Below are 15,773 nucleotides of genomic sequence, written 5' to 3' on the forward strand. Positions count from 1 at the left end.
CCTGTGTCCTTGCCAGAGAGTGTTTGCTCATGAGCAGACATGGGTTTGTTTTATTTGTGCTCACTCCTCTTGCCTGTCTGTGCCTGTGCAGGTGAAGCCAGATGTGATTTCAGCCCTGACTGGGGTGTCAGTGCTACCTTGAATCGTGTCAGGGCAGACAATGGCATTAGTGAAGGCACAATGACTGTGCCTCTGCACAGGCAGAGATGAGCCCTGGCCTGCAGGGAGCACTGAGTACAGAGCTGAATGGACATTCTGGGGCTTTACTGCTCCATGGACACTGACATTGTTCTTTTTGCTAGCTGGGGTTTTACCTTAACAATTATCATTCAATTATACTTTAATTTTCCTGTGCAGATAGGGCCCAAGATCTGGTTTCTTGATTGTGTAATGTTAGTACTACTGTGAAAGCAGTGAATATTAAAATGCTAATATGAAATATTCTCAGAAGGTGACTCTTAACATTCTGAAATAGTATTTATTTTGTATTCATAACTACATATATAAAGTTAGATGTCAGAACCTTTTCCATTTGATCTTTATGTCCAGATGAAGTTAATGAACACTTTTTTTTACAGACATGATTCATTAAATCACAAGTTATTCTCTGCAGTTCAAAACTCTATTTATGTAATCTCTGTAGATTGACTATAACAGTTGCTCTTACTTATCTTTTAATAGTTATCTGAGTCTAAGTAATGCTGTAAAATATTGAAGAGAAGTATTTTCTGAGATGTTATCTGAATTTTCTGTCATTTGGATTGCATTAGTATTTAGGCAAATATAAATGCAAAGATATGATAAAACAAGGATAGTGTAAAGTTGTGATTTCTTAATTCTAGGACAGCTATTAGGTTTTGAAATTTATATAACAAATGAGTTGTTAAACTATTATTTATGTACATAATCTTATCTTAATATTTACTTGTGCTCAATTCTGAATACAAGGAAGAAACAATGGCATAAAAATATTATGCTGAAACTTAGCATATATCTTATAATTATTTTTTAAGTTCTTAGAAGCTTCTTTCTGTAACCATACAGTATTCTGTCTGATGATACTTGCTATTTCAGAATTTACATGATGTGAGAAGGGAAATTGAGTGTGGGATGCAATTTAGATTTATGATCTCAGGAAGATAAAATTCAGACTCCCTTGGGTTTTTTAAAAGTTTTTTCTGAATCAGGTTTAATTGCATGCTTTTTGCACCAGCTCACCTGTGTGGGGAAAGATGGAATCACATTGGAGATGCCTGCCTCCACATAAATTCCAGTCGGGAAAGCTACGACAATGCCAAACTGTATTGCTACAATTTGAGTGGAAATCTCGCCTCATTAACAACTTCAAAAGAAGTGGAATTTGTTCTGGATGAAATACAGAAGTATACACTTCAGGTAACTTGAGGAACTGTAATTGGTGCTTATGTGAAACAAATTGGCTTTGAGAAATCTCTTCTAGGGTATTGTCCAGACAGAGGAAAGTTTATGCCTTCAAAGAAATGTGCTGAGTGGTGCTAAAGACTGGTATTCGTCATGTGCAGCATATTAAGGTTTGAAAAAATCTTAAGATTTAAAACATCACACAGCAGCTCCCAAGGTTTCCCCTTACCAGATTTAAATGCTAAAAGTTTCTATTTACTTAGAAGAGAGTATTTGCTCAAGAGAATGTCTGGAACACTGATTTTGTGTCCTGGTTTCAGCTGTAATAGAGGTAATTCTGAACCTCAGCACAGACAAAGGCAGGGTCCAGCAATAGAGATGCATAACCCCAAGCATCTGTACAGGTGTAACTTCTGCAGAAAAGGCAGTTTGCTCTGTAACTGGTCTGTGGGATCAAAGGGTCACAGAGAAGCTGCACTAGTGTGTAAAACATGTAGCAATTCCCTGCACAGCAGCACTGGAATTAGCTGGAGCTAATTAGCTTTCTCTAATGATGGTGGGGGGAGAGAGAGAGCTGAAAACTCTTCCATGCCTCTGGCAAATACAGCAAGCTGCCACCGGAATATTCCTCAGAAAAGTGATCCATATTACTTTTGTGAACTGTGGAACAAGAGAAGGGAAGGAAAATCATCTCTCCCTGGGTGGTCAGGTTCAATTTTTTGGCAATTAAATATTCAAATACTTATTGTGATGTTTAAAAATCCCTGGTTAAAGTATATGAAATGTAAAAATGCTCAGAAATATGAAACCCAGCAGTGCACACTCAGATGTGATGTTTTAGCAGAATATGATTCTGATGTTTACAAACAAATCAGTTCTTAGCAAGGTGCATTTTGGGAATGTGTATTTAGTTTTGTAGAACATGCAGCACATTGTCTTTATAAAATCCTCAAATTTTTAAGTAGTTCATGGTTTTAAAGTTACAGGAAAATGAAAGATAATTGTGGATAATAATTAAAGCTTATATCACACTAGTATGTGATTCATGAAGTTGTTTTGCTGCAGAGGAATTGAGATCATTCAAAGGAAATAGCAGTTAAGGATTGCCTTTATGTTATTTCTGAATCTGAGAGCAAGATGTTAGGGACACATATTGTGGACAAAAATACTCTTTTATCCTTTTTAGCATTCCACTGCAAAATGCAGATTCAAACATAGGTTATGTACTTGAGGTTTTTGTGTTTTTCCCAAGTAAATATAGGAACTGGACAGAGAAAGTATTTTTTACTAGAAATAAACTTTTTTTCTATTTTTTTTTTTGCTAATGAAGGAGAGAAATCATTCAGTGTCAGAAGTTCTTCCCTGATATTGTATTTACTGCAGCCCTGAGACACATTTTGTCTGCCCACTCTTTGAGTTAATGTTGAAGATGTAATTGAAACAAAAACAACAACAGAATTATATTGGCAACATGATTGCTATGGTTATTTATTTTACCACCTTTTTTTCTTTTTGCTTTCCTTTTCCCCTGATTCCTATTAAAATACTGCACAGGATGCCTTCAAATCTAATAAAGTGTGATAGATTATTGATATGACTGATTTTGGCTTACTGGCTTGAGGTGTAGATGAGAAACTGCTTTTTTTAGTGTTTGGAAACAGGATTTTTCTTACATTTCAGAGCTTAGAACTTCTGCAAGGTGACATCTTGCTGAGCATATCTTTATTTAAATGAAGCACATCCTGAGCCAATGTGGTGATGTAAATTTGAGATACCTCAAATACAGTTTAAGCAATTGTAGACAAATTTATTCACTTTAAAAAAATCTATCTTGGATTAAACAATCATTTAGCTGTCAGAACCTCTAATGAAACTCTACCATGAATTATCCTGGTGTTTTCAGTGGCACTTGGAAAAGAAAAGATCTTTTTTCATTCATATCTATCTGTCCAGCTGCATTTACTCAGTATGATACATCCTGAATGTGTTATCAGGTGTGACAGAGGCTCTCTGAAACTTCTTGATCTTCTTTTGCCTGCCTTTCCCTCTCCAACTGCAATCATAATGATTTAAAGAGTGAGATTTCATTTTAGATGGCTTTTTTCTGTAACAGGTGCTGGTGGGGAGTTCACAAATGGAGTCAGAGCTGCTGTAAGGTGAACACTGTGGTTTTAATCTCTATTATCTGCAGTGGAGTTTGACTTGGGTGGTTAAATGTTGAAGGCTTTAAAATCTTTAGCCTGGGAAAGAAAAAAAGGTTTCAGTTTCACCTGAAAACAAAAAAAACTTTTCAGGATTAATGAATGTGTCATTTGGAAATAAGAATATGATTCTGACTTTATCTCCTTGTTATTTGGTATTCTTATGCTGAGAAATGGAAAGCAACTTAGGTAGCTGTTGTGTACTTTACAAACTGTCAAATGGTATCAGTAAATTACAGCCTGGGAGGAATTCAGCATCCTTTATTGTTAATAGAAACATCATGTGATTTTGTAGATTGTTTCCTAATACACAAAGTCCCTCTTCTGGGACAAATTTAGGACAATTTCTTTATCATGTTTAGAATAATGCATTGATGTGTTGGGAAGATTCTGAGGGAGGGGGCTGCCATTGTCTCCATCCCCTCTCCAAACTTCATTGTGTATAAATAATTTCTCCTAATCCCAATATTAAACTGGAAATCAATAGGTTGCCTCCTTATAAAAGATAAGATTCATTTGGTAAAAAAGAAAGGGACAAAACAAAGATCTGTGTGGTATGAACTCAAAACAATGTTGGATTTGCAAATGTATTTTAAAATTATTACCAGCAGTTTAAAGTCAAGTTTGTATTGTTCATGAAAAATAAATTAAATTCTGTCAAAGAATGCCAAATTAAACACAATGGATAGGCTGCAGATTCCCACACTAAAGAAAAATTACACTTAATTTTTTTTTTCTTACATGCCTTTATTGACCTAGTAAGCAAAATATTATGAAAGGGAAGATTTGAATTTCTCTGAAAAACAGATTAAACAGCAATATGAGGTTAATTTATTGTTCCTGCTAATATTCAAATGTTGTATATTCATTTAAAAGTGCAATTAGCTCTCTTGGGAGTTTGCTTGCTACTGTGGGATTTAACTAAAAATAATAATTTTCTTGTTAGCATGCAATAAATTCTGAGAAGATTTAGTTTTGGTGTAGTAAGCACAAAGGAAGAAGAGAACAGTTATACACAAAGCCTTTCATTATATAAACTGTTTGCAACTTTTCCTTTGACTCTGGGCTCACAAGGCTAAGCATCTTTTTTATAAATTACACTTGAGTGTAGGTTGCAGTTAATTAGTGAGCTTTGCATAGCAATGTTATTCCTTGTTAGCTCCAAGTATTCTCTGAGGGCTCTATGTTTCTGTGGTTTTCTAATGTGTGTGACTGTGGTGAAGTTGACATCTACTCTTGGTTTCTGAATTACTCCCTTTAGAACAGTTCAAACCAGTCCCACTTTCCTATTGTGGTTTTAGAAGTCTAATAAATTATTTTAGCACTTTGTCTCTATTTTGCAGTTGTTGCATTGACTGTCCATTAGCTCAGCTCTAGTTTAACTGTTTTCCTACATTCAGGATTATGGGAGCTCAACTCACTTTGGATGCCTGGGAATGCAAATTTCCCCCTAAAATTGTCCCCTATAAAGAAGAAATTCCAAGAAGAAACCAAAGTCTCACTGAAATACTAGCTAGAGTCTCTGTAGATAGAAATTGGGGAACTTCTAGTTTTTCAGTTTGCCAGATTTTATGGGATTTTTTAACCTATTGGACTACAGAAAAGTTTAAAAAGAGTAGGAGAATAAGGTGACCTAACACATGACTCCTACTATTAATGACCTAACACATGACTCTTAGTATTAATTACATCCAGGTTGCATCATATGTGTCTAATAGATCCAGAGACACTTAAAACTCATAAAACTCGCTTCCACTGCTTAAAGTCACTGGGTATATATTTACAAAACATGGAGTGTGCTGGTATCTAGCATAGTCAGAATTGGTGCAGTTAAGGAATGGAAAATCCTGCACAGAACACATTGTTCCTCTTCACAGAGCTGCTTTTTCAGGAAGTAGGTTTTTTGTTCAGAATGGTGCAGAAAAGAGTCAAATTAACTGCAAGCAATTTCTCCAAATTATGAATCTTGTCGAAATATGGGCACTGAGAGGCCACAGTATTTTCAAAGTTTAATTGTATGTTTCATCCTAGAGCAACAAATCCAGGAATTCAAACAATTCCTGAGAAGTTTGTTGAATTTTGTTTATAAGGTATTGTGGGACACATAATAGAAAATGAAACAGTAGTGAATTATACACTTTCAGGAAAATTTGAGACCCAAAATAAAAGGAATTTAAATGAACGTTCATATACATTTTTTGAAAGAGATATATAGTTCCTCAGTAATTTGCATAATTAAGAATCAGGGGAGATTTTTGAGCCTCAGTGGTAGTTGGCTATTCAGTAAAGGTGGTCTTGCTCGCTTCACTCATCTGCAAATTATTCAGCCCTCATTAGTTTAGTGCTGATTCAGCAGTAGTACCTGAAAAAATGTGTCATCAGTAGAAATGATCCCTTTCACTTTAGATCTCAAAGCAACTTAATCTGATTTAAATTCTCTGAGTAAACAGTGGATTTAACAAGAACTATTAGCTTTCTAGTTAAGGTTACACAATTTTTCTTTCTAACATAGTTTCTTAATTACTATTTAAAAACAAATTAAATAGTCTGATTTAGAATAAAAGAAGAGCATATTCTTTAAGTTATTATTGATCAGTTTTTTATAGATTCCTTTTATGGCCAAAAGTTGATCTAATGTTCATCTTAATAGCTGTAGATGAGGTTACAGAATGTTCTGTTAGTATGCATTATAAGATTGCAATCTTGTTCCTCTGTCAGATGAAAATAAAGCCTTGCCTAGCAATTTTTCTCAGAATTTAACAATTCTCAAATATTTAATGTCTCATTTAAAAAGGTTTTTTGGTAACTTGTTTTCAGTGCTATAAAAGATGATTCTGTGAAAACAGGTAAGCTATGACTAGCTGTATTTCAAGCACAAATATAAAGTTTCTAAGATAGCCTGTGGATTCTAAAATATAGAAAGAATGATATGGATGGGAGGGCAAACATATTCTAGAGGCGATTCCAAATTTTAAATAGTGTAGTGGGATAAAGCTATACAATATTTCACAACATATTTTTGATTGTGTTATCCACCACAACATTAGTTAGGCTCATTACAAATTTTCCCAAGATGGAGTTGAGCATCTGCTGTGTATTGCATTGTTTTGGGTTTTTTTTTGTTCTGGTTTTTAAACTGATTTTTAAACTTGCCTAGAATGCTCTTTTGTGAGCTTGTTGAGTTGTTGATGTTGTTTTAAAATGAATTGTGTATTATATGTCAAGGGAGTTTTTATAGATATGCATATTTAGAAAGAAGGAACAGGTCTTCAGAGCTCTCTGAGGAATAATGTTCTTCCCATTTATATGTTGGGTAAAGATCACCTGAACTTCCAATAAATGAGTTGTTTGCACTGTATTTTTCACTCATCTGATTTGGTAAAGACCATTTTTCAAGAGGCCTGGGAACTGGAATCTTGCATCAGCAAGTTCTGGTTCCAGAGAACCAGCAGTTTCATTTCCTTCCTGTCTGGTCCTCTTCAGAGGCATCTTTGGCAAGATATTCAAAGAAAAGGAATCAGTTTTCTACACTCATTTTGCATTAAATGAAACAACCATAGAGTTCAAGTAAAGAATGTTCAATCCCCATTATTTCTTAAGCCTGAAGAAGAAACTATATTGGCATTTTTCAGTCAACACATTTGAAGTCCCTTGGTTGCTTCAAGTACTTTGAGATTCCCAGCTCTTCTGACTAAACCTTTCATCTGTTTGAGAGATGATTTATGTGTCTTTTTTTTAAAAAAGAAATTAGTTTGATAGTCACAGAGCCCTGGTGGCTGCAGGTATCTCACGTGGAACTTGCTGAATGCTCTTGTTGTGATTTGATTTTTCCTGTTGGCTTCCATGCAGTGCAGCAGCAATCATTTCTGGTGATAAACTTTGATGATATCCACACACACTCTCTGCTGTTGCCAGCAGTTTTCACCTGTGGGCCACCACATGATGGAATTGATGCCACATAATTGAATATGCATGTTAAGCACATCATTGGAACATTTGGGAAGCCTTACTTGGATAATCTGTGCTTGGCATCCTGACAGCATGGCCTGAGTGGGCCTGCAAAGTCACAGCTTCCATGGTGTGCATTTGATAACGTGCTCATCAGCATTTGGTCTGTACTTTGATGGTTTATCCTAGCAGAGAGCCAGAGATGGTACATATGGAATTTGAGATGCCTGACATGATGACTCTAAGCTGTCCAGATAGTCCAGCTATTAAGAATGATTATGGCTGGGATATGTGTTACTTTTGCTGGAAGTCTTTTGTTTCGGGGATTCTTCTTTTATCTCCTGTGGCTGCTTTGACTCTCATGATTCTCCCTGGGACTTTGTCATCATTAAAGGGGTTCCAAGACAGTCTCATACTCAAATGGAAGAATTTATTTCCAAAATCACTGCTGCACTGTCAGTTTTCATTATTGGCTCACATACTTTTTCACCATAGCTGCAATATGATCCCTGGGTTTTTTTATATAGTGATGCTGAGGCCAAATTATTTGGCAGTGCAATTGAAACAGTCAGTAATATGTTACAGATTCTCTTGGCTGGAATCCCTCAATCCCAAGGTAGGCATGTAGGGTTGGTTTATGTGTGTGTTTGTCAGCAATTTATCCTGCCTAAACCCTTGACATGATTTCATATGTGCTTGGTGTGCACACTCAGCATCTACAGGTATTTTTGAAACAAAATTAATAATCCTTCATATTTCAATTTGCTCTAACAAGATGGGAAAAAAGAAGGAATGCTCTGATAGTGTGTAGAATTAAGAGTACTGAAAGATTTTCTTTTCACCCATGGGTTAAACCTGAGTGGCCAGAGAAAATGTGAGATCAAAGGTGAAAGATCAGTGATAGAGAATGGCAGTAGCTCTTGGTTCACTTGTGGAATACATAGCTCTTTAACAATGGCAGGTTCCCTTTAGATGTAATATAGTGTTTTACTTACCTTGTAAATTACCTTTACTTACCTGGTAAATTAAATCAGTTGTGAACCTAATTCACAATCAGATCAATATCTCTGCTTTGGAGCTGACAATGTGCATCCTCTGCCTGGGCAGGCAGCTGGCTTTGGTATTCTGGCACCCACCTGCCATCATGTACCTGTCACAGCCCTGTTGTCTCTCTGTATCTCTCTTCTGTGTGTTTGAACTGGGCTTAATGGAAACTGCCTGCACAGAGATTACATGTGGGAATGTGTTTGGTTTGGGTATCTTGAGATTTTTACACCAATGGTGGCAAGTAATGCATGTAGATTTATCCTGGAACAAGCAAATGCCTTTTTTCCTTAAAACCTGCTTTTTTGCTTGCTAAGTGTGTAAAGATGAAATGATAAAAATCAGTAGAATTTGTGATGTAGTTTTACTGATACATCCTAAATATGTTTAAAAAATGTGTGCTTTTATTGTTTTCTGGACTATGTTTTAAAACTTATAAATCAATTATGAAAGTATATTCAATGTGTATTTAACAGCATTGGAAATGTAAATGTGTCAGTTTTATCTCTGTCTCTGAATTGCCTAAAGTTGATCAATATCAGCACTATGGACTTTAGAGGATGTAATATTGATCCTACTTTTTCCTGGAATTTGATTTCTCTGAATTGCTGTTAAAATATGTGTATTTCATTATCCATAGTGGCCTAGCAATTAGTAATCATACAGTAGCCACGGGGAAAAAAACCAATTTAATTATGACCAATAATAGAAATCAGAATTGTCTTTGAACAGAATGCAGGTTTTTAGTAGAAGAGAAGCATATAGGGAGTGGAGGGTTTTTTGGATGTTCAGCAAGATAGAAAAATTAAGATAAAATCTGTGTGGACAATGATTGATGAGATGATAAAGTAAGATAAAAACATGGTGAATTTTGAAAGTGTGGAGTTGTTGCTGTTAAGCTATTTTTAAAATTTTTTTTATCAAGACAAGAAGCATTTTAAATGATTCTCCTCCATTTGTTTCATTTTTATCCATAGAAAATTTCCCCCTGGGTGGGATTGCGCAAGATCAACATCTCCTACTGGGGCTGGGATGACATGTCCCCTTTCACAAACACCACCCTGCAGTGGCTCCCTGGAGAGCCCAACGACTCCGGCTTCTGTGCCTACCTGGAGAGAGCAGAGGTGGCAGGGCTGAAGGCAAATCCCTGCACTGCCATGGCAGATGGCCTTGTGTGTGAAAAACCCGTTGGTAAGGAGCCTTTTTCTCCCAAGAACTGGTGCTGTGGTGAATAACAAGCTCTTTGGGGTTTCATTTGCCTAAGAGAGATTTGGGAACAATTTGGATTAAATAATTACAAAAATATATATTTTTTTAGATTTTTTGGAAATAGCTGCAATCTATTAATATTCCTAAAGCAGCAAATATTTATTTGAGAGTCAGTTGACATGGCTTATTTTGCATTACACCAGAAATCTTATTGTTTGCTTCTAAATCAGTAATAGTCAATGGTAACACATGTGTATTACCACATTGAAACCACATGTGGAGATATTTAGCAATGCTAATGTGTTCCTGCTGAACATTAGTGAATATCTTAAAGTTGTAAAAGACAGACAAATCCAAAATTCTGGTTTCTGTCTTTTAGGTTTGTTTATGTATAAATTTTACTGTGACAGTCACTTGACTGTTCAAGTTAACATCCACTAAAATGGACTCTGTGAGCTGTTGTATGAGTCATGCTTAGTTTTGCATATTAAATTTTGTAAAATATTGTTTTATTTATATACAGAAACATAAATTTGGGCCAAAATATTTATAGCTAATTAAGGAAGCAACCACTTCAACAGGGATTTTTCTAATGGAATAAATGGTGAAAGAAAAAGTAGATTGAACTTGTGTTCGAAATGATAAAATATTTGTATTATTAAATATTATAATAATAATATTTTATACTTGTATAATATATTATTTGTATAATATGATATTATCCTTTTCCAGTCAGTCCCAACCAGAATGCCAGGCCGTGCAAAAAGCCCTGCTCCCTGAGGACAACCTGTTCCAACTGCACGAGCAATGGCATGGAGTGCATGTGGTGCAGCAGCACCAAACGATGCGTGGACTCCAATGCCTACATCATCTCCTTCCCATATGGGCAGTGCCTGGAGTGGCAAACTGCCACCTGCTCCCGTGAGTATCTTAGTGAATTTTCATCCTACTCAATGTATTGTTAGATTTCTTTTTCACTCAAAAGAGCTGGAGGGATTCAGCACACTGTCTAGAGATAAAAAGATTTTCAAGTGAATGACCTTATATAGCTACTAATGAGAGAAGTCAGTGCTGAGTATGCATTTCTTAGATACAGACAATTCTTCGATGGATGGGAATTCTTTGATGATGAAATATATTTAGCCTTTTGAAACTGTGAAAAGTATTTATTCCTTTCAGATAAAGAAAAATTGCCATGATTGTTTGTATGACCAGAGTTAGTGTGACCAACAATGTCCATGAGCTGGAACAAGATACTGTTAAAATTAGATAACCAATATGTAGAACTTAGACTTACACAATAACAAGTTATTAAGAAATGTGCTAAGTTTTTAAAGGTTTAAGTGTTCTGATTTACTTTTTTACAGATTCAGGCTATGCCATTTTCCTAACATACAGATAAACTCAAAGCTTTAGTAAGGATAGTAGTAGTCTTGAGAATATTGTTACAGAAATGCAAAACAAATGATCTTCATCTTCCTTCGATTCTTCTCTCTTGAAGATGGGGATTATTAACCCTTGATCTGTAATAATTAACTCTTGCAGATTGTTCATCCTCTTTATGGAAGTAGAAGGAATTCTATTAGGCCATCAGGCAGGGAGAGGAGGTATGGAAAACTTCTGTTCTGTGTGGCCAGGCTGGGTCAGGCTGCATTAGTGTTCAAGGTTGCCCATTTCATCCTTTGGAGACAAGAAGCAAGTGATTTCTTCCTTTGTCAAGGAGCCAAGTTACTCCCTGGATGTCCCCTCTGGAAGCACATTTCAGCAGAACTTTATGCAGTGAGTGTCTCTGGGAGAATGAGCAATGTCCTCCAAGTCCCTTTCAGTGTATCAGGCACAGGTGCTCCTTGCCAAGCTGGGAGTGATTGGAGTCAGCGCCATGCAGTTCCAGCACTCCAGGGTTTAGTGATGCCATAATTGGTGTAGATGCTGGAGTGAGCTGCCTGTGTCTTAGTTGAAGTTTGTTTAGAACAATTCCTCAGTCACTGTTGTTCAGAAGACTGGTTCTTGGAATTTTTCAGGATTTCTGAATCCTGACTCCTGAGTCCTGAATTGGGACTCTCCTTATTGCTCTACTCTGAGAGAGTTTTTCTGGTTACTTCTGATTTCTTTCTCTCTCCATAAGGGTCTTCTGATATCAAAGCCTTTGGAATCTTTTATTTGTGGATATCTTGTGACAGCATTAATGATCTTGACAACAACAAGCAACTTGCTTTCAGGATTATAATTAGATCATGATTCTGTTTGAGAGGTTATGGATACAAATTAAAAAACCTCAAAGATCGCAGAAGCAGTTACTTACTTTCACCCAAAACTTAGTAAAATACTAAGTAAAACAAATTCTTGATGTGTCTGTAAAAGGAACCATTGATATATTCTAAACTTAGGAGAGAAAAAGAGCTGAGACCACTATGTATCTGGGTTAAAGGGAAATAAGGCATAGGAAAGCTTTTCTTTCAGGCTAAATTGGCCAAGAGTCCATATTACTGTAATTGAGGTTCCTTCTTCATCCTTAATAATAATATAATGTATTAACTAGGACCATGTTGAGCTTTTCTGGTAAACTTTTTGGCTAAGTTAGTAAATTTCAGGTATTAATCCAGGTTCAGTGTAACAGGTAATAGGAACGTTTAATCTCTTGTCAATATCTGTGGAATAATAATTCTGTAGTTATATAAAGGCTTCTTTCCTATAACCATTCACAGAACTTTTGTTTTCCTCTCCTGTATAGGAATCAATTTTTTAACTTATAAAATACTGATAGTGAGTTGTGGCAGAACTTAAATAGATTGCAAATCTGGAGATAAAATTGACAGAATTCCACATAAATGATGCTTATGTTTTTGAACTAGCAGATATTATGTCAGCCTGAACCTTCAGTTCAGTTTTTCTCTTTGTGTAGTGTTTGTGCATCATGCTGATTCAATTTGTTTGGGGAACGTAAGAAATTGTTTTTAATTTGATTGTCATTTTTGTCAGGTCTGTAAAAGTTAATATTAAATAAGGCAAAAGGGATTTGCTGTATGCCAGTTCAACATTATGTAAAGGCAATTTTGTATGAAAATGTACTTTATATTCAGCAAATCAGAAAAAAACCACAAGTTTCTCTGGCTGTAAGCAGTTTTCCCAGAGTTTTATAGCATCAGATATTTTGCATTTAAACAAGAAAATGCATGTTCAAAGGAAGCATGGTTCAGATATTTTGTTAGTCTAAAATGACTTGAAAATTTTATTAGGTAAATATATCATTATTGCTGCTGGAGTAATTAATTATTAAGTGGACACCCTTATCAAGGGATGGTGTTTCTACTTGAAGAACAGAGTGGAACTATACCTTTAAAAAATCCTCCTTGTATTTAAAATTTTATTTTTATTTTGGATGACTAATTTCTGAGCTTTTGGACGTTTTGCTCTGAATGAAATAAAATTCAGACAAGCATGTATTATTGAAAATAATAATAAAAAAACAAACCTGAGAACATTGCATTTATTTTCACAACTTGGAATTAAAAATGAGGAATGCTGTTTTATTGGTGACATATTGTCATTTTAATGCCTACTTGCCAAAAACTTGCATTTCCACTCTTCCCTACATTTTCCATCCATTATGACTTTTGACTGAATAGCTGACAGTTGAACAATCTTGGACCACCTCTAGAATTTGAAAGAAAACAAAATTGCTGCTTGAATATCCCCTTCTTCCATCAACAATTGCTTCTCAGCTCTCCTGTTTTTCAGCTGAATGCCACTACAGATAATAGCTGAGGATTTTCACTTTTGGTTCTGCTTTAGCCTCTGTAAAGATAGTGCAGCTGATACTTTAGGGCTTTATAAATAGCAGCGTGAGTATAAATAGCAGCATGAGATTTATTTGGATTGTTTAGTGTGCATCTCTGAAAGGGCAAGCCAGCCAGTGCAGAATGATGGTCTTTATTTTTCTGCTGATCTTCTGATGTATTCAAAAGCCCAAATTTGTGTCATTCAGCTCTGATTGTTTAAAACTGATTTTTCACGTTTGACAATTTGCAACAACTGTTGGCCTTTCCCCATCCCTGCTATTTTCCATATTTGGGAAACTTGAAACATTTCTTCCTCTTTGGAGTCTTCCAAGTCTATTGAAGAGCTCTTGATTCAGCTTTCTGTGCTCTTAAAATTCTTTTGAGATTCACTCAGACTCTTCACTGCCTGTTTTCCTGATATCAGCAGGTATCTTTAGACTGTGCAGTATTTTTTCTTTTTACAGCTTTCATTACTTTAAAACAATTTTAATAGTTGCTGAAGGCAGAGGAGCTAGCTTTATTCTGATCTCAGTTAATTTATTTAGCAGTGAAATCATTCTGTTTAGTATTCCTTTTGTGGGCCAGAGGAGCCCAGGTAACTGTGGGCATTATTTGGATGCAGTGTTCTGGCTGCAGCTCAGCCACATCGAGAGGTTCCCCTCACGTGGAAGCCATTTTTGTGTCCTTCAAATAACTCTGGGAAACTTTAAATTACTTTCTTCTTTTTAAAAAGAAATTGGGATAATTGTGGCTTCACAGCAGGAGCTTACCTTCATGTGTGCTTTTAAAATTTAATTCTGAAAGCCTGTAAAGTTAATGTGAGGAGAGACAGGAACCCATAGTGATCAATGTTTGAATGAGTCTGACGTTAATTTGCTCCAGTGTTACAACACTAATTAAAGAAACTAAGAAGTGTCAGAAGAAGCTTAAAGAAGCTTGGGAACTTTAATGGTGTTCTTGAAGTTACTAAAATGTTAATTTCTTATTAATAAAAAATGACAATAACTTCAGAATAGGAATTTTATTTGGTTCTAAACAGATTTGAAATGTAAGGAAGACCGTATAATAATTTTAAATAATAGAGTATGAAAGATCAAAAGGGTTATTTAGATTTTAGAATGCAATTTTAAAAATGAAACCTGACTGACTGATGAAAGCCTTAAGATATAGTTAATTTAAGTGGGTCTGAATTATGACTTGTTGCTTGAGATGTGTGGTTTGCTAGCTTGTTCCAAAAACTGAATGGGAGAAGACCAAGTCATATTTGTAGGCAAATACTCAGGTGACATCCAGAGGTCGTTTGTGCCCAAAATAATTATTGGTTTGAATTTGAATGATCCTGTAGTTTTTTATATTTATAAATATTATCACTCTTACTTGGTTTACTGAATTTGTATTGAACTCTAGTTTTCCCTTTGGAAGGGCTGTTTATCTCAGTAAAATTACTAATAAATGCATTACATACTAATAATAAGGAAGGAAAATATTTTCTTTCCTGTTTAATGAAGATGTGCAATATTCTTGTTCTGCTTCATTTTCTTTGTTGATTTGAAGTATTTATTGTTACATTGTGGTATAACAAACACCTTCTGCATGATCTTTAAGGTTACAAAACTTTTAATGAAAACTGAGATTTTCTTACTAGTATTACTGATATTTTTTTTTAATTTGCACAAGGAAAAGTTAATTCTCCATTTTCTGTTGTCAAATCCAAGCATCTTGTTGAAAAAAATAATGCATTAATATTGTATTCTATGTATTAAAGCTCAAAACTGCTCTGGGCTGAGGACCTGTGGACAGTGTTTGGAGCAGCCAGGGTGTGGATGGTGCAATGATCCCAGTAACACTGGCAAAGGACAGTGCTTGGAAGGCTCCTCCAGAGGCCCAATGAAACCTCTCAGTGTCCACTCCAATGAAATGGTGCTTGATGCTACTCTTTGCCCAAAAGAAAAAAATTATGAGTGGTCTTTTATCCAGTGTCCAGGTAAGGTTTGCTTCCATTCTCTCTTACATTGGCAATAAGAGTTTAGGCACACCAAAGTAGTGTGATTATACTAATTAATGCAAATAGCACTTTCATGGAAAACTCGTTTTTAACAAAATATCTTCTAAAGATAGAGTTTGTTTTTCTACTGAACACAAGTATAGGTTGACTTGTGAAATGCAGTGCAAGAAGTTTAGCCAAAATTGCCGTTAATTTTCACCCTCCCTC

General features: G+C 35.5%; 1 protein-coding gene across 2 annotated transcripts in view; it reads left to right on the forward strand.

Annotated features, from left to right (window-relative positions):
• The window catches only part of ATRNL1 (attractin like 1), a 428,662-nt gene that overhangs the window by 92,624 nt on the left and 320,265 nt on the right, over window positions 1-15,773 (forward strand). For both annotated transcript variants that reach the window (XM_058810434.1, XM_058810433.1), the window contains exons 15-18: window positions 1,214-1,395; window positions 9,551-9,764; window positions 10,515-10,703; window positions 15,327-15,545. In XM_058810434.1, the coding sequence (XP_058666417.1) occupies window positions 1,214-1,395; window positions 9,551-9,764; window positions 10,515-10,703; window positions 15,327-15,545 (804 nt within the window). The remainder of the gene's footprint in view (window positions 1-1,213; window positions 1,396-9,550; window positions 9,765-10,514; window positions 10,704-15,326; window positions 15,546-15,773) is intronic.

This window comes from Ammospiza caudacuta, chromosome 9 (assembly GCF_027887145.1).
Source record: "Ammospiza caudacuta isolate bAmmCau1 chromosome 9, bAmmCau1.pri, whole genome shotgun sequence".
Classification (NCBI taxonomy): Eukaryota; Metazoa; Chordata; class Aves; order Passeriformes; family Passerellidae; genus Ammospiza; species Ammospiza caudacuta.